The 25,638-nt window shown below is 40.5% G+C and overlaps 1 protein-coding gene across 1 annotated transcript in view; it reads right to left on the minus strand.

Annotated features, from left to right (window-relative positions):
• Positions 1-6,392: 6,392 nt before the first annotated feature.
• C2H3orf20 (chromosome 2 C3orf20 homolog) overlaps positions 6,393-25,638 on the minus strand; it is an 86,208-nt gene continuing 66,962 nt past the window's right edge. Inside the window, exons 15-16 of the mRNA XM_042453978.1 lie at positions 13,201-13,245; positions 6,393-6,669 (exon numbers count right to left, since the gene is read on the minus strand). Coding sequence (XP_042309912.1) covers positions 6,537-6,669; positions 13,201-13,245 — 178 coding nt within the window. The 3' untranslated portion in view covers positions 6,393-6,536. The remainder of the gene's footprint in view (positions 6,670-13,200; positions 13,246-25,638) is intronic.

The following is a 25,638-nucleotide window of genomic DNA, read 5'->3' on the forward strand; positions in this document are numbered from 1 at the left end:
CTGTTCTAAAATGTATAGACTTTATATACTCTATTAACTTGTTTAATTTGTTATTTTTCCCCACCTCAATCCACATGGAGAGGCAGGTAAGAAATTGATGATGGTAATAAATACCTCCAGTATAGATCCTTCAGGCTTAACAATAAAACAAGTGTCTTAAAAGCGCATCAACTATACTGAAGAAGAGAGCTTTTGACTGTGAAGAAAAGAGCAAGAAGAGACACTTGGTTCTTCCTTAATAGTTTAACACATAGGTCAGTACTGATGAATTTGAACTGGAGCCTTTTTGACAGTCATGTAAGTTATATTTTGGGAAATCAGAAAAATTGCCCCAACTGCTTTTAAGCGCCTCAGGAGCTGTGGCTAGCTGAGCTGAAAAAGGACAGGGAGCTGACCCAGAGGGGATGTCTTTTACTGCAAGACAGTTTGGCTGATAGCAAGTGTCTCTTCATACAATAGAGCATTTGAGGAGTCCATAATGACAGTGTCTTTAGGGAAAAGATGGGAAACCCAAATAATAATATCTACCTATTCCCTTGTGATCAAATACACCACCTCATCATCCTGCTAATTTATTTCTTTAGCACAGAACTCATATGACGTGAGTTATGTCAGATTCATGCAGCGTCTTCTAGATAATGAGAATGAGTCTGCATGGGAAAGACACTGATAACATGCCTAATAAAATGTCGCTGGTAATTTCCAGACCTGTATTAATGTATTGCAGCCTCTAGGGGACACTTTGTTATGAAGCTATTACACCCAACACTTGCTTTCTTTATTGAAAGGTGATGAACCAAAACCAAAACAGGGGAAAAGAAGGTGGGGGGACTGTTTTTGGTGAAAGGAACATGGAGCTTTGTTTTATAGCCTCAGAAACTCAGCACATACAGCAGAAAATGTATATGGAAAAGATATAATAATAATAATTATTATTATTATAATAAATAATAAATAATAATAATATACATCATAGAGTAAGTCTTATAGGAACATGCCTTTTGTGTAAATTAATTTTGAAGGCACTAATATTTAAGGAGCCCTGGTGGTTAAATGCCACTCACTAAAAACCATAAGGTTGTGAGTTCAATAACAGCAAAAAGGCTCAAGCTCGACTCAGGCTTGCATCCTTCCGAAGTCGCTAAAATGAGTACCCAGATTGTTGGGGGCAATTAGCTTACAATTTGTAAACCATTTAGGGAGTGCTTAAGTGCACTGATAAGTGGTATAGAAATGTACTTGCTATTGCTATTTTCAAAAATGTTATTTTGAATATAGCTTCTTTAAAGCCAAAGGACTGTGCCTACCTAAGTTTTATATTGAAATAATTCTGATATTATGCACTATTTCTCTTAGAAGCTAAAACAGAGCTTTTTAGTCAGAGATTGCAACAATCTCTTTGGCAACATCTAGATTAGTAAAACTCCAAAGCTTCCCTATTCCTTTCTGGCTACCTCAGTGTTTATGCCTCATACTAAGTAAGTTCATGATCTGAAACTTCAGTTGGGTTCTAAAAATCAATTTGTGGTCGATATGAAGTCATGACTTATTCTTCATGAAAGAACATTTTATCATGGTAACAAGTTAAACTTTCTAATATTTTTGACTAGTCTGAGGCATACACAATATGTCTCTGCTGACCTCGTGGCACGTCTTGATGACGTGCTAGGGTTGCCTCAGGGCATCGTTTACAGACGCCCTGCAATCCTAGCACGTATTCCGTACGTCAAAATGATGGTGCCTTGTACAGATGGGCACCACCATTTTGACGTGACGGCTGCTTAGTGTCTGCACGTTGCAGCACAGTACTGATGTTGCGAGTGTGCCATTGGCACACTGTGGCATCAATATTGTGCCACAAAAAGAACCTGCTTTTTGCAGGTTCTTTTTGCTCTGTGAGGAAGCCACACGGTTTGTCCGCTGCAGTTTCCTCACGGGACAAAACAAGGCACCGGCAGACCGCCCTTTTTGGGTGGTCTGTACCGGGCCTAAGAAACCAAGATGAAACTCTGTTCTCCAAGCAGATGTAACTGAATCTATGGGAGACCCGTGACATTCTAAGGGTATTGTCACATAAAGCATTAATGCTCCCTCAAGCATCTTGCATGCTGTTTGATCTATGTGGCAACATTGTTAATGAGAGATAGGATGTGGAATAGAAACTGAACAATGTGAAGTCAAAGGCTTTCATGGCCGGCATCCATAGTTTTTGTGGGTTTTTCAGGCTATGTGGCCATGTTCTAGAAGAGTTTCTTCTTGACGTTTTGCCAGCATCTGTGGCTGGCATCTTCAGAGAATGCTTGCCTGGAAAGGCCTTGGGTATATATATTGTGTTGCCTGGAAAAGAAGGAGTGATTTGCATGTGTATTGTTTTGTTGCTAATGGCAGGCCTCAGGGTGGGAGGGTCTGCAAAAGAGGATTAGTGTCTGCTTGATAGTGCTCGTTGTCGGCTAGGAGATTTCTCATTTGCATTTGTTGAGTCTTTATCTTGCTATTTTTCCAGGACTGGTAGCCAGATCTTGTTTACTTTAGAGGTTTCCTCTTTTCTGTTGAAACTGTCCAGGTGTTTGTGGATTTCAATGGCTTCCCTGTGGATCCTGACATGGTAGTGGTTGGCATGGTCCAGAATTTCAGTGTTTTCAAACAGTATTTTATGCCCAGGATGGTTTGTGGCATGTTCTGCTACTGCTGATTTTTCTGGCTGGCCCAGTCTGCAGTGTCTCTCATGTTCCTTGATTCTTGTTTGTACACTGCATTTGGTGGTCCCTATGTAGACTCGTCCGCAGCTGCATGGTGTGCGGTAAACTCCTGCGACTGTGAGAGGGTCTCTCTGGTCCTTGGCTGAGCGAAGCATTTGCTGGATTTTCTTTGTTGGTTTGTAAACCATTTGAAGGTTGTGCTTCCTCACCACTTTGCCTATTCTGTCTGTGACTCCTTTGATGTATGGTAAAACTACTTTCCCTTTGGGTGGCTTCTTGTCTTCACTTCTCTGGGATTTCTGGGCCTGGCAGCCCTTCTGATGTCTGAGCTGGAATAACCATTAGCTTGTAGAGCCCGGTCCAGATGCTTCAGTTTATCTTCCAAGAAGTGGGGTTCGCAGATGCATTTTGCTCAGTCTACCAGTGTTTTGATTGTGCTTCTTTTTTGTCCTGGGGGACGGTTGGAGTTCTTGTGCAGGTATCGGTCTGTATGTGTGGGTTTTCTGTATACTGTGTGACCCAAACATTGGATGCCAGCCACAGATGCTGGTGAAACATCAGGAAGAAACTCTTCTAGAACATGGCCACATAGCCCGAAAACCCCACAAAAAACTATAGAAACTGAACACTCAGTACAGCCTGTGTTAAGTTCTATGTGAATAGTTCCCCCCCCCCCAAATTAATCATGTGTACTTCCTGCTGAGAGCCAGTGTGGTATAGTGGTTTTAGAATTGGACCATAACTCTGCAGACAAGGGTTTGATTTCCTGCTTCTCCATGTAAATCTACTAGGTGATCTTGGGGGAGTCACATACTCTCAGCCCCAGAAAAGCCCATCATAGGTCATCTTAGTGTCACCATAAGTTGGAAAAGACTTGAAAACATACAACAGGAGCAACAACAACTTCCTGCTCTTTTCACATTTTTACATTTCCTTCCTTCTTTTGTACATAGTTACAGATTTTTAGTACTCCTACATTTGTTTTACAGTAGTTCTATAGGGCTCAGTTTACTGGCCCAAAGGTTCCCACTGGTTTTGAGCCTGGGTTTCCCCAGCCAAGCCCAGTGCTCTGTCTAATGTAAGTGGTGAGGGACCTCTGCTTGTTCAAATACTGTTGAACTCTAGTACCCATCTGCCCCACCCAATATGGCTAATGGCCATGGGAAATGAAAGGTGTAATACAGTGATATCTCTAGGCCCACGGATTCTTTGCTCACAAACTATTATACCACAGAATAATTTAAACCACAGCTATTTTAAAACCTTGGCAAGGCTTTAAGTATATCCCACTAATGTACAGAATTTACCATCTAAACCAATGTATTCAGAATACTAGTTTATGCTTCTTTTTGACATGTCTGCATTTCTTTTCTTTTTCCCCTAAACAAATCTGACTGTTCTTTATTCGATTGCCTGTGGTTCTGTGCTTAAAGCCCCTGGCAAATTACAAAGTGTAGCAATTTCTAAAAATACCTTACTCTTATGAAGATAAGCTGTAGGTTGAAAGGCCACCTAGATGATACAGGAATGGTGTGCATAGAGCTAATTGCTCTGTATTTTAGGCTCACTAGAAAGCCACATTCATGCCAATAAAGAATTGGTACAGGTTGCATGAATTAGGCCTTAGGCTGAAATATGCTCAACCTAATCTCACCCACAAATCTCATGGTTTATTTCAGGAGTTTTGGTATCTGAAAGTCAGCTCCAGTCACTCATTTACACATTGATTTTAATATAATATGGGGAGAGGCATACATTAGCCTTGGAAAATCATTAGAATAAAACAAGATAAACATGGTTGCATGCCAGTTTTATCTCTTGGTTTTGCATGTTTCCACAGGACCCTTTAATTTAGCCAGTGGCTTCTAGAAGGAGGCAGAGACAGCTCTTTGGAGGTTGGTGCAAAGTAAATTTGACACTGTTCATTTTGTTTGTAAATGTGTTCCATCACTGCAACATAGTCCTGAGAGTAATGCAGGTGGAGACCAGTGAGAGCAGCATTTGGATTCTGAACATATAAATATTGAGAAGGGGATGTAGTACTACATGTTTGAGTGCTCTCTCAGAATGGTCATAGGTGGGGGACAGCCGGGGGAAGAACTGTCTGGGCAGCTAGAGAGAGAAAAAAAACATGTACCAGAGAGGCTGAGCCATTTCCCCTAGAATGTTAGTTTTGTTTGTTGGGATGGGGAAAGTTGAACAGTAATAAAAAGCAACTCCATATCTCCAGGTACTTCATATCTTATGGAATATAAGAACAGCTTTACCTCTTGATTCTGTTGAATTGGTCCCTCTGCCCTAAAGTTAGTATTCAGTGTTGGGCTTCCTATCTTGGTCGCTGGTAGTTCCAAGACAGACCACATAACACCTATTTTAAAAGATCTCCACTGGCTACCCATTCGCTTCCGAGCTCAATACAAGGTGTTGGTTTTGACCTATAAAGCCCTAAATGGCTTGGGCCCAGGGTACTTGGAGGACCGTCTCTCCCCATATAATCCGCCCCGCACACTCAGAACATCTGGGACCAATTTGTTAGAGGTCCCTAAATCCCATTTGGTGAGGACCTCACAGAGGGCTTTCACTATCGCCGCCCCCTCATTGTGGAATAAGCTCCCTGCAGAGCTCCGTTCCTCTGCATCTTTAGTTTCTTTTAAGAAACAATTAAAAACGCATCTATTCCAGTTGGCTTTTTCATCTTAGGTAATAATGTTTTTTCTCTGCTCCTTGTTCTCTGTTTTTCGACCCCGGATTAGTGCAATATATTGTCTCTTTCTTGCCCCTAGTGAATTGTGATTTGTATAGATTCCCGTTCCTACCCCTAGTAATGATGTTTTTAAACTTTTTATATTGTGATGTTTTACCTGTATTTTATTGTTTCCTGTCTTGTAAGCCGCCTTGATCATGCAATTGGAAAGGCGGGATATAAATAAAAATTATTATTATTATTATTATTATTATTATTGTGTTGTATTTCCAAATACAGTGGTACCCCGGGTTACGAATTTAATTCGTTCCGCGGCGCCGTTCGTAACCCGAAAGATTTCGCAACCCGAAAAAGCCATAGCCGCTAGCGCTGGAAGCCGCGATTTCGTGCGAAAAAGCGCCGAAAAGCACCAAAAATTTTTTTCGTAAGCCGGAAAAAAAAAACGTAACCCGGAACAGTTTTTTCCTATCTAATTTTTTCGTATCCCGGAAATTTCGTAACGCGGTGATTTCGTATCCCAGGGTACCACTGTACAACACAGTTTCCTAGATCTCAGTTGGTCTGACTCTATGCTGTTTTAATCTCATTTTGCCTCATTTTGCACAAGGGACCAAAAAGGTAATGTATTTATTTAACATTTTCTATATACCACTGAACTGGCAGTACCTAAATTCCCTTCTGGCTAAGCATTAGTGCCATTTCTCTTTACGTTTTGATCCATCCACTTATTTTCAACTCTTCCTTTCCTTGCCATCTCACACAACCTGCCTCCTCACTATTACCTTTTCCCAATGAGAATCTGCTTGACCCCCATCCCCACCTTCCATTTTAATGTCCTGAAGCTAAAGCCAGAAGTCCAAGGCAAGTCATTTCTCCTGGGATGTTCACTGATTATCTGGGGAACCAATTTTCAGATATTTTAGAGACAGAAGTGGTTCTATGAGAAAAGAAACCAAAACCATTCATAACAAAATAGATACCTTTTTGGATCTTGCTTTATAATGAATAAAAATTGCTTGCTGAATATGTATCTACATCTGTGGGTACATCAAATATCTTTTTTGTATGTGTGTGTGCATACACATAATGGCAGGGGGATGAAAAGGAAGCTACCACTTTCCAGTTTGATTATCCTATTTCTTTGATTTCTTTCTTGCGCTGCTGACATGCTTTGCACTGCTGACACGCTTAGCCTCCACCTTTTTCTTCCTCTGCACAGTAGGCTGCACTTCAGAGAAGAACTCCTTAATCTTCATATTATTCAGACTAAATACAAGGAAGAATTAAGGAAGAAGGTTCACAGCAGACTGTATGGTAAGCTTAAACAATATACTGAAAGAGCTTGTAACCTATGGCCACATCAGGCTGCATTATGTGGAAATAGGTGCACAATGGCCAGTGGCATCACTATAGGTATATGATGTGTGACACCACTGCCCCTCAAACATCTGCTTTTGGGCAGAAACAGGCTGTGCCATTCACCTACCGTATAGTCCGGCGTACAAGACTACTTTCTGACCCTCTAAAACGGGGTCAAAAGTTGGGGGGCTTCTTGTACGCCGGTAAGAGCACTTACCTGGTTGTCCTGCCAGCTTCCAAAGCCCTGCAGAACCCTTTGGAAGCCGGCGCGGGGGTGCCTCCCTGGCTGCCGGCTTCCAAAGCCCTCTAGAGCCCTTTGCTTTGGAAGCCGGCGTTTGTGGGCATCAGGCCCCCTAAACTTGGCCTATAATAGGCCAGGGCACTGGCTACATGCAAGGTATGTCCCATTAAAATGCTGAATAGATGGGTTCAGTGGAACGAGGTTCAGTGGGAAGTAAAATTTCAAATTTCAAATTTTTTAAAAATTGAAAATTTGTTTTAAATTTTCATGAAAACATAACATTTTACCAAATTTTCACTTTAAGCACATGAAATTCTGTATATTTAAATACATTTAGGTTGTATATATGATGTTGTAATTTAAAAGTATAATTTTAATTGTGCTAGTTGTTTATGTCACAACTATCACCATTACATTCAGAGATACATGGGGATTATTGTTTATGAATAACATTAGTACCATAAGCATTACTATGGACTCTGTATAATGTGGTATGGGAGGAGGTCAGTGGGGGGGGTGACACCATGAGTTACCACACTGGGTGACACCAACCTTAGTGATGCCACTGACTATGGCCACAAGTTTGATAAGCTTCTGGACCCTAATTTCCACTTTAAGGAAATACAGAGGTAGATGGTGACATCATACTCTACCTTGGGGATCATCCAATCACTGTGTAAAGGTTTCATTCAAATAAAATGCAATCCAGTTTGTTTGTTCATTACAAAAGACAGATGGGAGAATTTAAAATTATGAGACCAACCTTGTGAAAGGCTGCCCTAGATAGAGAAATCTGCCTGACACTGAGTCATTAGTTATCTAGCCCAGTATTGTCAACTCTGTCCGTTCTCTGGGATTTCAGGAAGCATGCTTTCTTAGCTTTACCTGGAACTGCCAAGTATTCCTTAGCAGTCTCCTATCCAGGTATTAATCAGATCTAACCCTGCTTAGTTTCCAAAATGATTTATTTTATTTATACCACACCTTCCTCCCAAACAGGACCTCAGATCAGACAAGACTGGATATATTCAAGGTAGTATGGTGTGGCAAAAGTTACAATAATAACAACATAGCACTCCGTATATTTGTCACATCTATTGACCCACATAAGCATGGGATCTAGTACATAATTTGGCATCCTGAGAATATTAGATTTAATTTAAAAAACAAAACAAAAAGCAAACAAATTTCTGGCACAGCTAGTCATAGAAATTTTTAAGCTGGGACTAGTTACAATTTTTAAAATGCGGCCTAGATGTCTATTAAGATTAATAGGTTTTACAAAAACATTTATTCCCCTAAAGCTCTACAATATCCCACAGTTACACTGCTTAGCAGCCTCCAACTGATCCATTGTCTTCATATTATTGTTTCCTACTAGCCTTCTAGCAGCCATATTTTAAGAAAGAAATTGAAAACCAGTCTTGAAATAAAAATGCATTATTCCAAAAAATATATATGTAAATTTAATTTGCATAATTTATTTTGAACGCATAATCTGACATTTTGTCATACAATGTACATGGCCCTTCAAACAAAGCATCAAATTCAGTGGCGAATCTGCACATTTAGCCTGTATCCTTACATATTTACCCACTAAGCTTAATGGGACTTACTTCTGAGTAGCATGCACAGGTTTTTCTGAAAATGTGAGATCTGTTCTTCTAGCCTTTTCTTACACTGTTTCTAAATGCATGTCAATGGAGGGAGCTATCTTAGTCTGAATCAAACTATTTAGCTCAACAAAGTCTATTTTTACTGCAACAGTTCAACAATGCCCAGCCCTTAGATGCTTTAATTCAAGATTAATGTTATTAAAATGTATTAAAATATTGCTATTCTGTACCATATCAGAAGATCTTAGGGCAGCATACAAGTAAAACCAATATAAATAGGTTAAAACAAAATCTGTGATTCCTCCCAAATGAAATAACATAATAGACTTAAAACACAACATTGCCCTGCCTCTTCTGGATGTGGTCAGCATTCTGTCTTGTCTCACAAGATGCATAAGAATGTTGACAAACATCCATAAATCTGGATGCTTTCCCTATCTTATCTGTCCTCAGTATCTGCTGCCCACAGAGATACTTCACAGTGATGTTACTTGTTCTCATCTCTATTCTGGTTCTCAACCAGCACCACATTATATTCCAATAACTCCCACCTATGCACCTTGGCTAAAGGCAACACCTTTCCTCCTGCCAATGACCATAATTAAAACTGATCTTGTCACCTCATTACTATAGCCACAAGTTTTTCATTTCTATTGCTATTCACACATACAACTTTCTTATTCATAGCTATAAATGTCTGTTCCTAGGCACTTCCTCCATACCGGATCATTGAATCATAGAGGTGGAAGAGACCACAAGGGACATCCAGTCCAACCCCCTGCCATGCAGGAACTCACAATCAAAGCATCCCTGACAGATGAAGTTGACTTAAGGCTACAAAGCCTATGCTATCTACGTCTTTCTCTCAGTCTCAAAGGTGCTACAAAATCCCTTTGCACATGAATGCATTTATTATTAAACGTGTGCAATGGCCTGTCACTTCTGGGGCTAGGTTTTGGGGTAAAGGTCCAGAGTCACACTCAGCCTCATAAGTACAAACCTTCCAAATGCAGCAAAGATGGCTTGCTACATTTTGAACTTAGTGAAGCAGAACATATTATCATCTATGTTGAGTGCTCCTTCTACAAGATGTATGAGTTCAGAGCCTAAATTTGCCCAACTGAACCACTGTCTGCATCAATTTTCTTTTAGTCACTGCATTTTTATCCTGGCTTCCTCCAAGAAATTCAGGGTTATGTGCTTCTGTCCATCCTTCCAAATCTTAAACAAACTAGCAAGCCACTCTCCCCCCCCCCCATTCAAGTTAGACTAAGATTAAGAGAGTGACAGTGATACACCAGCATAGACCCACTGACCGGGGGTGAGGGGGGGGGGACCTGGGTCAGTCTAATTTTAGTGCAGTACTCCAGTCACCACATCACAGGAATGCTCAATTAACTCTCTTGCATGTTCACAGAGTGCTGTCATTGCCTCCAGTGTTGTACAGAAATGCAACTGTATAAAATGATTTTAGGGTGAATGAGATACTGCAGTTTTCCTAGAAGACTTCAAAGAAGTACCTGTGCTAGTCTCTTTCACAGTAACTGACCACTGTAAAGATCTAAAAGTGCTGTATCACCTCACCCAGACATTTGAAAATGTAGGGCAAGGGACATGATTTGCATCTTTTTTGATCCTCTTACATTCTGTCTTCTAGTCCCCCAACTGTATAAATATGCTTTTTAACCTGAGGCTTTGATATCACTCTGTACCTCATGTGAAGAAGTGGATTTCTATACATGAAATATTGCATTAGAATTTCTTTTTTTTAAAAAAAGTTAGCTTTAAAGGTGCTGCTGTGTTTTCCTTCCCTCCACTTCCTCCTTTTTATGAGGACTTCCTAGTCTCACCCGTATTTTGTCATCTAGAATTATTTTTCTGCAGCCTCTCAGTCAACTTCTTCTATTATAAAGTGGAATTGTTGCTAAAGTGAAATAGCTACACAGAGTAAAATTGGGGCAATTTACAAAAAAATTAAAATGCTCATAACATCATGACAGCTCAAGCTTATCAGGATCTTCTGATGGTAGATAGTAAAGCATCAAAATGTACAGAATGGCCAAATGTGCCCATTAACTTGCTATCCTAGTTGGCAGGTTGTTTATAATAACATCCTGGATTGGTATATCTGCTTTAGAAAAGCAAAAATGGCAATCAGCAGCTGTCAAGATTTGCATAGGCACCTTGCCTGCCATATAAAAATTAGTACAGTGTGCCCGCGTCATACACGGTTGCCTCTTACGCGGCTTTCAGCTTACATTGAAACAATGGCACATGCGCCATGCCATGTGCATAAGCCCCATTATTTTCAATGGGGCTCGAGCATACACGCTATTTGTCTTACGGGGGGGGGGTCTGGAATAGATCCCCCACATAAGGCAAGGGCGCACTGTATGAAATTTTAAGTTCTGTAATTATCACAGAGAAATTCCACATTTGCAGCTATGACTTTTGCAGATTTGATTATTCACGGATTTATTAATATGTTCTCTCTTGGAATAGCTAGGTCCGCCAGTGTAACTCTATGCTTAAATTTAAACAAAAGTCACACTGAAGAACCAAGAGGTTCCTAAAGAGAACACTTCACTGGGCATTTGTAGCTCCTCCAGTGCAATTATGTGGTCAATATGTGGCAGATGTTGACCACAGAGTTGCACTGGAGGACCTAGAGATTTCTAGAGAGATGTTCTGTCAGGTAAAAACATAGTGTTTTTGTTATTTGCATTTTTTCCACATTCATGGAGGTCCTGTGCCCTTAACCCCCGCGAATGTGGACAGATGAGTGTAGTGATCTCAGCCACATGTGGTGTGATAATATTGGGGAGTTGGCAAGTATGATTCAAACATGTTCAAATTGTTCCTGCGGGAAGAACCTGGGTGTAAGAACAAAAGGGAGTACTATTGGAATAGAGAGGGGCAAATAGATTTATTCGTTTTAACAAATGGGAAATGAGCCCATTGTGTGTCATTCAATTGGGCATTGTTAACCCTTGCTGTTAAGTTCTGACAATAAGCATCTCTGGTTTGGAGCTGTTGTTACTGGATAAAAATTTACTGCGTTTTTACTACTGAAGGTTGAGTTTTCTGAACTTGGTTCCTGCTACACCTTTCAGTATCGTACAGAGTTATGGAACCTACAAGCTTACAAATGCCTCTGCTGGTGAAGAAATAACACAAATGATGTCCTTCATGTGGTAACTGTACTCATCATTGTATAAGTATTCATACAGTGTCCTAATATGTTCACTTTAATAACCTGTTACTTAATATAAGATATTAAGGAAAACATCATTGGCAATGTCTCTTGACATAATGGTTAGTCATTAAAATTTGACCAGGCTACTAATTTTCTAACAGAAAGTGTAAATTCGTCACCTGTAACCTGAAAATAGGGCTCTGAGTAAGTACAACAGAAATCAGTTAGCACCCTTGTCAGATGATTACCCCAGGTGCTTTCAAAGAGCTAGGTACTGCATAGTGTGTTTTGTGTGTATGTGTAATGGTATATTTACACTAGCCTGTTCTGTGAAAAGTACCTATTTCCCATGTGAGAGAATGAGGCAGGGAAAGAAAGAGCCATTATCCCATGTTTCTGCCTAATCGGCCATCTACTGTGGCCTGAGAACACCAGACACCTGCTCTCCAGCTTGTATTTGATATACCAAAGAGGAGTCTCCCTGCTTTCCTCCATTCATCATAGCAAACTCACAGTAAGTTTAAGGTAATTGTCTCTCCTCATTTGCCTCCCCTCATGATCTTTCTGCTTTTATCCTCCTCATTCACCTTCCTCCTCTATACTCTGGTTTGCTTCTCTCTCTCTCTCTCTCTCTCTCTCTCTGTGTACCACCATCGCTTTTTAAATGCTTAATGCTGCTTTCCTACTCTTTGCCTTCTGCAGAAGCAGCAGCAGCAGCAAAAGAAAAAAAAAGAAAAAGAAAAAGAAAGAAAGAAAGAAAGAAAGAAAGGGGGGGGGTTCTTGTCTTTTATTGCCTTTTAATTTAACTACCATTCTGGGTATCTAAACTTTGGTCTTGATTTCCTTCCCAGGAACCATAAAAGGATGCAACACCATCCAGACCCAGACCTCTAAGTCTACCTGTTCTTGTGGTAGGAATCATGTGAATTGTACATTTCTTCATTCCCAGTGCCAGAATATCCTAGATTCAGGTAGCAGGTAATGCAAGGAGGGATAGTAGAGCTTAACAAGTAGCAAATGATGGTAAAAACCTCATCCAGAAATTCTGGAAAGACCTTGGCAGAGTAGATAACATTGGGCTAGAATCTGTGATTCCCAAACTATAAATGGCTTTATATCAGGTCAGACTATTTGTTCATCTCACCCAGTGATTCCCAACCTCAGGCCTTCCAGGTGTTTTGGACTTCAGTTCCCAGAATCCCAGACTATTGGCCAAGATCACTGAGGGTTCTGGGAGCTGAAGTTCAAAACACCTGGAAGGCCTGAGATTGGGAATCACTGGGTGAGATGATCAAATAGTCTGGCCTGATATAAAGCCATTTTTTATGATACTAATAATCCCATATTGTCATAATCCCCAGATACTACATTTTAAATGTACCAACCTTTCTACGACTTTAAAAGTTGTCGTCGGAGATTCAGCAGTGGGACTAGGAGGAAAAATTAACAAAAGCCTATATTAAAGAACATGCATTTTTATTTTGTTCCACCCATTATTTAGAGTTTAATTGCTTGGATATTCATACTGCAATTGCAGCAACCAACGTTGTAGATATATGCTTACCTGGAACCATAAAAAATCATTTAAAAAATTCTTCCTAGGTAATTTATTCATCCCATCACCTTGGAACCCATGTCAGGAAAGGGACATTAAAGTTTTTGAAGGATAGCACATTGTTACCATTTATCGGAAAATTAGTGTTGACCTCTTGTAAAATGAATATATGTATTTCCAGAACCATTTTATTAAATCTACTGGATGTGATTGCTTTCATAACACTCAGAAATATTATTCTTCCTTGCAAGTTCCATATCAGACTTCCAGTAGTAGCAGAAGTAAATTTATTGGTTAATTTATTATAGGTTTATTCCACCTTTCTTTCAAGGAGTTCAAGGTTGTATAAATACTTGTCCTATTATTTTACTCTCATGGGGTGGACTAGGATGGTTGTTTGAGACTGACCTAGGGTCACCCAGACAGCCTTACAGCTGAATGTAGATGATGACCCAGATTTTCCTGATCCTAACAATCTAGCCAGGATGCTGTAGTAAATGCATGTCCCTTGAGTTTGTGACCCACAAATGTGGATGCTGGCTACTAATCAAGCATGCCATCCCATCTGCAGATCAATAGAATCCTCTTTGGACTACCTGTCTGGGACTGAATGAACTTAGGAGGAGGGGTTAACATCCTGGGAGACCAGAAAAGAAAGGACCAGTGTGTTGCACTTATAACAATTCAAAAAAGGATGTTGACAAGCTGGAGGGTGACCAAAATGGTGAAGGGTTTGAAAACCATGCCCTATGAGCAGAGACTTAGGGAGCTGGGGTATGTTTAGCCTGTAGAAGAGAAAGTTAAGAAGTGATGTGATAGCGCTGTATGAATATTTGAAGGGATGTCATATTGAGGATGGAGGAAGCTTGTTTTCTGCTGCTCTAGAGAATAGGACCCAGAGCAATGGATTCAAATTAGAGGAAAAGAGATTCCACCTCAACATTAGGAAGAACTTTCTAACAGCTGTTTGATAATGGAACACACTCCCTCAGAGGGTGGTGGAGTCTCCTTCTTTCGAGATTCTTAAACTGAGACTGGATGGCCATCTGTTGGGGGTGATTTGGATTTTGTGTTCCTGCATGGCTGGGGGGTTGGACTGGATGGCCCTTTCAAGTCTATGTTTCTATGATTCAGTGGGTTTCTGGTTTTGCAGCTTCTCTGCTTGCTGCTTTTAGTTGTCTAGGATATCCAGTAAGAAGCAGTTATAATTTACTATTTCAGCTAAAACCATTTCAGAGTCATATGCAAAGGGTGAAAGGTCAGTAAACCCCCTACTCTAAAAGAAGGTAAGATGAGTCACAGGTCCTTCTTGTCAGCTGCAGCTGAGTAGCAATCCTAGGAGAAGGATTCTCATGTTTGAAAATAACCTGTGATTCTGATTCTGCAAATTTAAGTCCAGTTCATTCTATGAGCTAACAATCTAAACTATAATTCTGTGTATCAAATTGGAAAAATGGTAAGAGGTGTAGAACAGCTATCTCCAATGAGTTTGGTATAATTTTGCCCACATTCTTTACCACCTGCAGAGAACTTCTGAGAAACAAATAGATTTATAGCAAGCAAGCCACCGCTTTTTCACTCAATTTTTTTAAATTCAAGGATTCTATCAACACAATAAGGAGGAAAGAGACTGTCGTGATGTACTGATTAGCTGGTGATGAATGTGGGCTGTTTGTGCCTACACCTCCCACTGGGTGAGTAAGGTAACACACAACTTAGACTGGGAAATGTCAGAAATTTGTCTCCTCCCTCATAAAATGTCAGTGTTTTTTTTCCCAGGGCAGCCTGCCTCACACTTTGAAAACCATCAGTCTAAAATTAATGCTCTGTCACAAATCTCACCAAGACATCAGGTATATCACCCAGGAATTATTGCCCATGATAGCTAAAAGGAATGTTTGAGTCCAGAGGGAGAATGACACTGTTAATCAGTGGCTGAACGACAAAAGCAGAGTAAGGAAGTAAAGGTTTGTGAAAGACTTAGACACTATCTTAGCCTGAAAAGGATAGTCCAAAAAGGGGACATGGGCTTGCATAAAATCAAATGCAAATCTAGCAATACAGTGGGCTCTTGGTATCTGAGGTTTGATTCCAGGAACCACTGTGAATACCAAAATCCATAGAAGACCAAGTCCCATTATGAAAAGTGGTGTCCCTTATATAAAAAGGCAATCCAGGTTTGCTTTTTGGAAATTTTTCCTCAAAATATTTTCAAGCCATGGATGGTTGAATCTGTGGATGCAGAACCCATAGATACAGAAAGCCAACTGTAAGCAGTTAAAATTTATATAGAATTATGGATACATCTCACCATAGTGAAGAACACTATGCCCAGGTGACCCATGTGCTTAATCTCCTGTCTAGGTGCACAATGCTGATGGGCTTCAGATTCCACTCTGGACAGCCTTCAAACTGACTACAGGTCTCTGTAAAATGGGACACATTGTCTGGAATCCTGTCGCTTCAGCCCTTTCAAGAATAGACTGACAGAATCAACTGCTGAATGGTGAGAAAATACCATTCCAATTTACTCAAAGGGTCTACTCTAGTCAGGACTAAAATAAAATTTTGGCCACTATCCACCATTTATTATCTTCCAATTATTCTTACTGACCGCTCAGAAGCATCTCACTAGTCAAGGAGGGACTGGAACACCAGTCTAAACAGATATTTAGTCTCAATCAGCAGGGCTCCCCTTACCAAAACTAAACTGGAAATAATTGTGAATAGGGACTGCCAGATTCAATAGATGACACCATTTCTGTAGTATTCTGTGGTAGAGAATAATAATAATAATAATAATAATAATAATAATAATAATAATAATGCACATTGGGTCAATTTTAATTGGGTACCACTTTCAACTATATGTGTATTATTTATTATTATTATTTTATTCATTTATATTCCATCTTCCTCCCAACAATGGGACTCAAGGGGTCTAACAACATACCTAAAACAACTCAGATTAAAAATTATACAAATGTATTTGATAAAGTAAAATATAAAGTTATCTAAAAAAGCAATTAAACAATTTAGCACATAAAACATTAAAATTCATTAAGAGATTGTATGGACCATAAAACATAGAATCATAGAATTCTATGACAGAGTTGGAAGTGACCACAAGGACCATTCAGTCCAACTCCCTGCCATACACATTACATCATTTAAAAAGCACATAACATTATTAAAAGCCCATCCCATTCATTTTCCAAAAGCTTGGTGTTTTCACTCACCAATGGAAGGAAAGCAAGGAGGGAAGTTTAAGAGAGCAGCCACTGAGAAGGCCCTCTTCCTTGTTCCTACCAAATAAGCATGAGATAGTGGTGGGATGGAGAGAAGGGATTCTCCATGAGATTTTAAAGTTCTACTGAGCTCATAAAAAGAGATAAGATCCTTCAGATAGCCTGGACCCAAGCCATATAGGGTATCACCAGTACTTTGAATTGTCCCCAGAAATGGAGTGGCAGCCAGTGGAGCTGTTGCAACAAGGGAGATCTATGCTCCTTGTAGCCAGTCACATTTAGCAATCTGGATGCAGCTCTTTGGAACAAATGACATTTCTGAGCACCCTTATTGCTATACCATAAGTCATCAGATAGATGTTAGCCTGTTTTGGGTCAGAGGTTTCTCCCAGTATTTCTCTAATCTCAGTCTCATTCATTTAATTGTTTCCAGTTCCTTAAAAAATCAGAGGACTAGTTTAGCTCCACTCCCTGAGAAGGGATGCTTATGAGTGATTGTGTCCACTGCCCTGGTCATTTTGCCATTCCATAGATCAAACAGGACTTTGCCAAAGCAGCAGAATAACTCCTCAAGAACCATTAGGAATTACCCAGATGCATAATCCATCTGGGCCAGACCATCTCAATGGTCCTAATACCCCTACAGTGGCTCTGGGTTCCAGTAAATCTAAACCTGACCTAGAAGTGATCTGTCCATGAAAAAGGAACAGGAAAAAACTCCTCCATTCCCAAATCGCCACCATCCTATGCTGTACAGAAAACAAGGTCTAGAGTGTAACCCAGCAGCATGAGTGGAGCCAGGTACCAGTTGGTACAGAGCCATGGTTGTCATGGTTGACATGAAGTTCTGAGTCACTCCTGACAGGGTGATTTTGGCATGAATGTTGAAGTTCCTCAGCATCACAAGCCACAGGGACACCAACACCACCCCAGCAAGCTCAGGCAGGTATAGCATTGAGAAATGGGGGTGGACAGTACACCAACAGAATCTCTAATCTGTCCTGGTTCCCTCACCATCAAATAAACACACTCAAACTTTGTAGACTGATGCATATGACACCTGGCCAGAGGGATAATATCCCAACAGACAATTTCAACTTCAACTCTACCTCTCCACTGTGTCCGGTCTTGCCAGCACAGAGAATCCTGGTGGGCAAAGCTGAGAGAGATTAATGCCTTTCCTCTCCTCCCATCCAACTTGGTCTCTGTAATACATAGCGGGTCAGCACATTAATCCAGAATCAAGTCCTGAATGGCAGCTGTCTCACCATTCACTGACCTAGCATTAGTGTAACCCTGGTGGCAAATTCTCCCTCTAAAGAATTCTGAATAAAGTACAAGAAGCTTTTGGCTCACTGGATTCAAATCTCTGCTTAGCTAGGGAAACCCACTGAGGGTCTTTGGGCACGTCACACTCTCTCTGCCTCAGATGAAAGCAATGAGAAGCCCATGCTGAACAAATCTTGCCAAGAAAACACAATGATAGGGTCTCCATAAGACAGAAAGAATTTAAGGCAGACTACTACTACAACACTAGTTAATGGAAGATCTAGATATCTTTCCTAGCAAATACCTACATTTGTATAAGAAGGCTCTGCAAACACCCCACTGAAGTAAAAATACATACACAGCAGAAGCTGTGTTCACAACAATATTCACTTCATCCCTTTTACAAAGAAAAAGATTACACCATAGCTTTTGTTTTCCTTTGAACTTGTGCTCTTGTAGTTGCAAGTTGTCTACCAAACTAAGGGAGAAGGATTGCATCTTGATCTAAAGAGACAACATTAATTTCTTTTTTCTTATCCCTGCACAAAGTCTAAGGAAGATTTAGTTTACAATTGGGTTAGATAAGAACCTGCAGAAATCCCAGAGGGTCAGCAAAGTAATTCACTCCTGTGACCCATGTTTCTCTGAAGCTCCAGGACTTAATGTACAAAAGAAAATGCCTTTTGTAAAGGCTAGTTCACTGGATGCTTATTTAAGTGAGAGTATGGGCACAGAAGCAAGTATGTGTGAAGATGGCCTGTTGGACTTGACAACTTTGTTTTTAAGAGAGAAACTGAAACAAAAATATACTCAGGTTTGGGTTTCTCTGGTATAGTAACTTTGTCCGTTGTTTTAATAACAGGACCCATCTAAGGAGAGGCAGTGCAGATATGAGAGGAAGGGAAAGAGTGAGGGAGAGAAAGAGAGGATTGCACATTCCATATTTGTTTTCTTATTTATTTATATTAAGTGGGTGTAAGGACCATTTTTTCCAGCACAGGACCTTTCAGCACCTGCATGGACTGCCATGAAAGAAGGTGGCCAAAAGTCCTCTTCTACTTTAGAAAAATGGATTATTTAAAATGTTATTTTTGTCAATGTTATGTATATTTTATATTTGTACTGAAACACTGGTCCTGAAAGCTTCCAGGAAAGATACTGCACCTTTTTCTTTTCTGCCAGATGTGGGGGAGGATCTCCTATAACAGCTACAAAGTGCCTTGAGGCCACATGGCCTACTCTTACTAGGGTTCCTTGTTTGCAATATATATATATATATATATATGTGTGTGTGTGTGTGCGCGCGCGCGCATGCGCATGCGCACATGTATGTATTATAGAATATATAGTATTACCTTTGTTTCACAATTTCTTGCTAAAGACAGAGAATTAACCTCTTACTATGGGACCAACCAAAAGCAATGAACAATACCTATCTAACACAGAAGAAAGCAGCATCTGTTCAAATATGCAAAATAAAATGTGAATAAGGATAGAATGACATTGTTTGCATGAGGACCTGAAGACTGGCTTAGCGTTTCATTATGTCTTGTGGCTGTCACAGTGCATTAAAAATCAGAAAATTAAAACAGCAGTCTCTCAATATGTGTAAAAATGCTGACTTGAAATGAAATGCCAACAGGAGGCAAACTAGAATGATGGGATTTGTGGTAATGACTTCAACTTAATTGGTCAGTTCTTTACATAAGCAGTGGGAAGAACCCACCATACTTTCCATTTGGATCACATAGTTAAAATATTGTTCTATAAAAACAGAACAACTTTAACAAGTAAGTCTAAATTACGGTCCATGAACTTAAGTTTTTGCTTTTACAGCTCTTGGTCTTTGCATTGCTCCTCACCTTAAGATTTTTTTAAAAGACAGAGTTTTATAAGAAAACTAATTTCGAAAGGGTTAAATGAACAGGGAAAACTTCATTATAGCAAACTGGGATGATTGTTTTGCCTAATGAAGTGATCAACAAAGCCCATTATGAAGTCTCCCTGTAGATCTCTCTTTAAGATTGAATGCAATGCCAGCTTAGAGTTTTCTGACATTAGCCAAGTTCTCTTACAATCTCTCAAGCATGATTTGGTGGAGAGGTAAATTAAGCAATATAAGCTGGACTGCTTTCCAAAACACAAACAGGTTGCAGTTATAAAAGTGCTACAAACTGCTAAAAACATCTTAGACATTGAAATGTAGAATGATTTAGTTGTATTTATAACAAAAAGAGCATTTAGCTTCTAGTGCCAGCTGCCCAGAGAGTGCAGAGTTAAAGGCCAGTACACTGTGGGTATGTTCCCACTAGATGAAACTCTGCGTTCTGAATCGAATCAAAGGAGTGGCGTTCCTATTAGGATCCGATTTAAACCTAGAACGGTTCTAGAGCAACCCGCAATCGTCCCCACTACAAATCGAATCGTAGAGCGGGATAAAAATTTAAATCGAATTTTCCTCATTTAACGCGTGTTAAAAAAACACTAGGGTCCGACCTACGTTTTTCCATTGATTCAAGTTAGGAACCGGAGTATTTAAATAGGAACGACAGCCTTTGAATCGGGTTAGATGGATGGGAGGAGCGGACTGCGATGGGGGCTGGCCTTGGAGGAGTTGCCCTTTCTGTCCCCATCCGTCGTGGCTGTCGCCATTTTTGCTTCCCTCGCTCCTGTTGTCTGCTGTGGTCTTTCAATAAGAGATAAGGATTATTTTTATTTTTTATTTTAATGGTTTACAGGCGCTTAATCTCTTCAGCGCTTTAAGCGCATGAAGTCCCGGCTGCTCAAGCGCCTGCAAGGACTACAAGGCTTCCCCCGGTGGATTGCAACCTCCCCTCTGTGTGGGGAGAGCCCATTTCTAACGGAGGAGAGGCAGGAAGGGAAGGCTCCTCGCGAGGAGGCATCTGATCTCGCCCAGGCAGGGGGGGGGGGTTATCGCCTTTGTGCCCAAATGGAATCTGCCTTCTCCTCCAACCCTGGAAAGAGAATCTTTGGGAAGAGTGCTCCCTCCCTGCTTTTCCAGCAGCCTCCTTCATTGATCTCTGTGCTCTCTGAAGGGATTCTCCCATAGTTCCTCTGGAAAGAGCTTGGGTTGCTCTAATTCGCTTTGCCAGAAGCCTCTCCCATTGATCTCTGTGCTCTCTGAAGGGATTCTCCCTGGCTGTCTTGGGAGACAGGATGCTGCCCTCCAAAACCTATCCCATAGTTCCTCTGGAAAGAGCTTCGCTTTGCCAGAAGCCTCTCCCATTGATCTCTGGGCTCTCTGAAGGGATTCTCCCTGGCTGTTTTGGGAGACAGGATGCTGCCCCACAAACATATCCCATAGTTTCATCTGAAAGAGCTTCGCTTTGCCAGAAGCCTCTCCCATTGATCTCTGGGCTCTCTGAAGGGTTTCTCCCTGGCTGTCAATGAAATGGAAATGATGCCAAAAGATAAATCGCTTCCAAATATTCCGGATTAACGTTACGTCATTCTGACGTACTATTGATTGACAGCTCCAAATAAGGTATGGAGGAGAAGAATCGCTTTATTTAAACACCAATTTCATGCCAAATAGGAACGCTTGCAGGTAAAAACTTCGATTTAAATAACCAGATGGGAACGATGAATAAAGCGATTCGGATAGCGGGATAAGAACAGTGTTATTTTGAATCGATTTTATTAAAAACGTTGTATTTTAAATCGTTTCAGATCTTAAGTGGGAACATCCCCTGTGTCTCCCTCCATTGGCCAGGGGAGCATAGGCCATTTGCTCATGGCACCCTTTGTCTCCCCTCCCAGGAAAAGGAGACCAGCCTGGCCCCTTCAGATCAAACAGAAACAGAACAGCTTTAAGGAACACGTTTAAACTTTCCTGGCAATAAAAAAAATGGACCAAAACTTTGTCAGTGAGATGGCATACCTGACTTCCTTTTATCCCAAGCCATTGTTTTTTTGCATTGTGACTTTTAGAACACAACCCTAACAGCAGGACCTCTCTCAATCTTTGCAAACCATTGGCGGGGGGGGGGGGGCGCTTTTTCCACTGAAGAGAAAATTAAAATGTTTCCAATAAATAACAGGACATGCACACTCCCATACAGATTCTTCACTCCAAATCCTTTCCCTCAAGTTGTCTTAAAAAGGCAACCACTGGGTTTTTGTTAAACGTTTAGTCATATAACATGCTTTTCCACCTTGAGATTTCATTCTAAAATTGTATTTCCATGTCGCCATAGTTTTTTTCTTAAAACCTGAAATGTGTTTTTAGTGTGATTGTCTTCCCAGGCCCTGGGGATAAGGCAAGCTAGAAATCTAACTGAGCCAAATACAATTCCTTGAAAAGATTTTCCCCACCTTTAGTAATGCTACATGGCAAGGAAATGAGTGCCATAAAGGGAAAAAAATCTATTAACCCTCTCTTGTTTATTCAACCGATACTGGAAATGTTTGGGCTACAATCCTACCACTTTACTGAAGTTCCACTCACACTTAGACTAATAATGTCTTATATCCAGAACCATCACCCATACCCAACAACTGTCCTGATTTGGCAGGGACAGCCCTGATTAAGCTTCTGTTTTTCTACTTTTCCTTTTTCTTTCTTTCTTTTTTCTTAAACATTTTAACACATAAAACACTAATCACACACATACAACATACAACAACATATTAGAACAGATAATAATAGAAACTTTGTATATATGTTCTACTCACATCAGAATAAATTCATATTACATATCAATATTGATGGTCCCTCAAATTTCAATTCTTCTAATCTATTACATTTCCAATCAGTTTATATAATATTTCTAATCCAACTCTATCTTGTATAACTTTACATTACCTTTCCTTCTTCCAAACTGTCTTCCTTAACCTAATCTAACTTAAACCTTCCCTCCTCTTCTCAAACTCCAATCTTTCCCTTCTTGTTCTCCTTTCCTCACTCTATAACTACTCTTAAGCTCCTCCTCATCCTTTACTCCTTCTCTCTCTCTCTAATCTACATTCTCTTCTCCTTCATCTATTCCCATCTCACTTTCTCTCACTTTCTTCTCTGTTACCCTTGGGGCAGTACAGACTGCCCCAAAGTGGCAGGCTACGGCTACCTGTTTTAACTGCAGAAGGATGCCGCAGCCGCCAAACTGTGCAGCGTCCCTCCATAATAAAAAGAACCTGGTTCTTCCAGGTTCTTTTTGTAGCGTGTTGCACATGTCACGAGTGCGCTATCGGCACACTCATGATATAAGCAATGCACAGTGACACACAGATACTGCGCGGCATCATTGTCATCATGGCAGTGCCCATGATGCTGCTGCCCGTACAGACTAGGGTTCCGGAGCATGCAGTTGCTGTGCACTCTGGAACCCTAGTTTTGGTGCTGGCACTCCGCTTTTGGCCGATGTGTCTCAGGCCCTTCCTTCACATTCTTTCACATTCACTACTAACCTTCCTTCCCATCAAATACCAATTTGCTTTCAACCAATTGGTCTTGACTTTTTGTAACACTGTTGTCCTACCTTTTCAACTGCTTTTAAAATGTCCAAGCTTCTCTCTTCTCCTTCCACCTTTCCCCTTTGTCCTCAGCCAATGATGAGGAATTATGGGACCTGCATTTCCAAAACATTGCTCTGGTCCAGGGGTATGCAAACTGCAGCCCATGTGACCCTACCTTCACGAAAGCCACCAGATCTGCACAATAAAAAAGCAGGCTCATTTGGGAGCACTTTTTTGCCCCCCCAAACCACTCCAATACTTTAAAAAATGCAAAAAAGACAACAGTTTGCTCCCCTAATCCCCCAAACATCCACAAAACAGAGAGAGAGAGAGAGAGAGAGAGAGAGAGAGAGAGAGAGAGAGAATTGTCTCCAAACTGGTCAAAACAGCAGTAAGAAGTGGCATCATGTCACTTTGGGTGCACTGGAATGTGCTGCTGTGGCCTTCCAGGTGGGTACCACCCCAATCAAGCCCTTTTTCCTGAGTTATATTTTAACTGCATCATACATGGGATGATTAGGAAACATCAATACAATAGAATCAAATGGAAGATTTTTCTCTAGGCCGGAGGAGGGAGGCAGAAGGATAATAAACTCTGTCTTCACAGTTGCCAATGTCTTTATGTCAAATGCTATGACACAAAGGGGAAGCTCTGCAAAAATAATATATGTCAAGAGGTACATTAAAAACTCCCCAAAAGGCAACAACAAAGCCCCAAATGTCTTGGGATCTGAACATGATTTACAGGCAGTTCTCTTACTTCTCCCATTACTTGCCTTCATTCGAAAAGCATTTTAAGTATTAGCAAAATTCCAGTGTATGTCACCACACTCAATTATTCACAGCAATGGATAGAGACGTTGACTGACTGCACAAGCATTAATGCAATTTAGGAATGGGAACTACTGGCTCCCTGATAATTTATTACGGATGATTATGCAGACCAGAAGAAAGTCAGGGGCTTACATACAATAAATGTGCAATCCATAATCCATCACTAACTGAAACATAAGCTGGATATCTCCAGTTTTTTTATTCTTTTTATTTATTTATTCAAAGCCTTATTCACAAGGTGATTTTGTTTCTATTACTTCTTCCTTTGCAAGACTCTTATGACAATCACTTCCATTGGGTCAATATGTATGCAACAGGGGTGGACATTTGCAGACTCAAGAGGCATCCTCTTCTCCTATTGTCGTCTGATATAAACAAATTTGTTTTAAGGTTACAGCCCATAAAGTTCATTTCATGCAGGTTTCAAACTATTACAAACAAACAGCTTCATTTATATACCGCTTCATACTGAACTAACAATGTCTAAGCAGTTTACAACTGTAAGCTAATTGCCCTCAACAATCTGGGTACTCATTTTAGTGACCTCGGAAGGATGCAAGCCTGAGTCAAGCTTGATCCCCCTTAACTGGGATTGAACTTGCAACCTTATAGTTTTGAGTGAATGGCTGCAGTACAGGCATTTAACCACTGCACCACTGGGGCTCCTTGGGGAGGGGGGGATTTGAAAATAAAGAGAGGAAAAAGCTAAAGGCACACCTAACTTTCTACATTCTCCAAAGCCACACCTATATCTAAGTTTTGCTACAGTCCATAATTAAATAATGGGGATATGTCATCAGATACTCCAACATCTTGCAGATAAAAATTGGCAAGTGCATGGCAAAACAACATCAAAATGTGCTCAAGGGGGCAAAAAATGGCAAAAAGAAAAAGAAGAGGAAAAATAAAAGCTAGGAGAGGTTGCAACAATTTGCTTTTGTCTGAGCTTACCAGGAACAGTAAAATTCAGTTGCTTCCTCTCCTTTCTTCTTCTCTCCCCCTGCTAATTTCTTTTGAGTGCAAACTACTTTTGCACTTTGAACTCAGTTTGCAGCAACTGAAGTAAGTTAAGGCCAAAGAAGTAAAGTGGGAGGAGGAGAGAGAAATAAGGACATTTTAAAAGGACATGTTGCTTACCTGTAACTGTAATTCATCAAGTGATCATTTGTGAACTCAAATAGGTTATCTACATCTGAGCAGTGCATCATCCAAACCCTTCTAGATCTGCTATGTAAGCATTTTAGTGGTAGCACTATCAACTCCTCATGCCCCAACTAGCATGCTTCCCCTCTAAACCCATGGATGCCAAAGCAGCAACCAAGGCTCTGAAGGAGAAGCAGATGACAAGGTGAGGATAGGCAGGGTTGTGTGAGTTCACAGATGACTACTTGAAAAACTACAGTTACAGGTGAGCAGCCTCTCCTTCTTCTTTAAAGTCTCTG

Source organism: Sceloporus undulatus, chromosome 2 (assembly GCF_019175285.1).
Source record: "Sceloporus undulatus isolate JIND9_A2432 ecotype Alabama chromosome 2, SceUnd_v1.1, whole genome shotgun sequence".
Lineage (NCBI taxonomy): Eukaryota > Metazoa > Chordata > Lepidosauria > Squamata > Phrynosomatidae > Sceloporus > Sceloporus undulatus.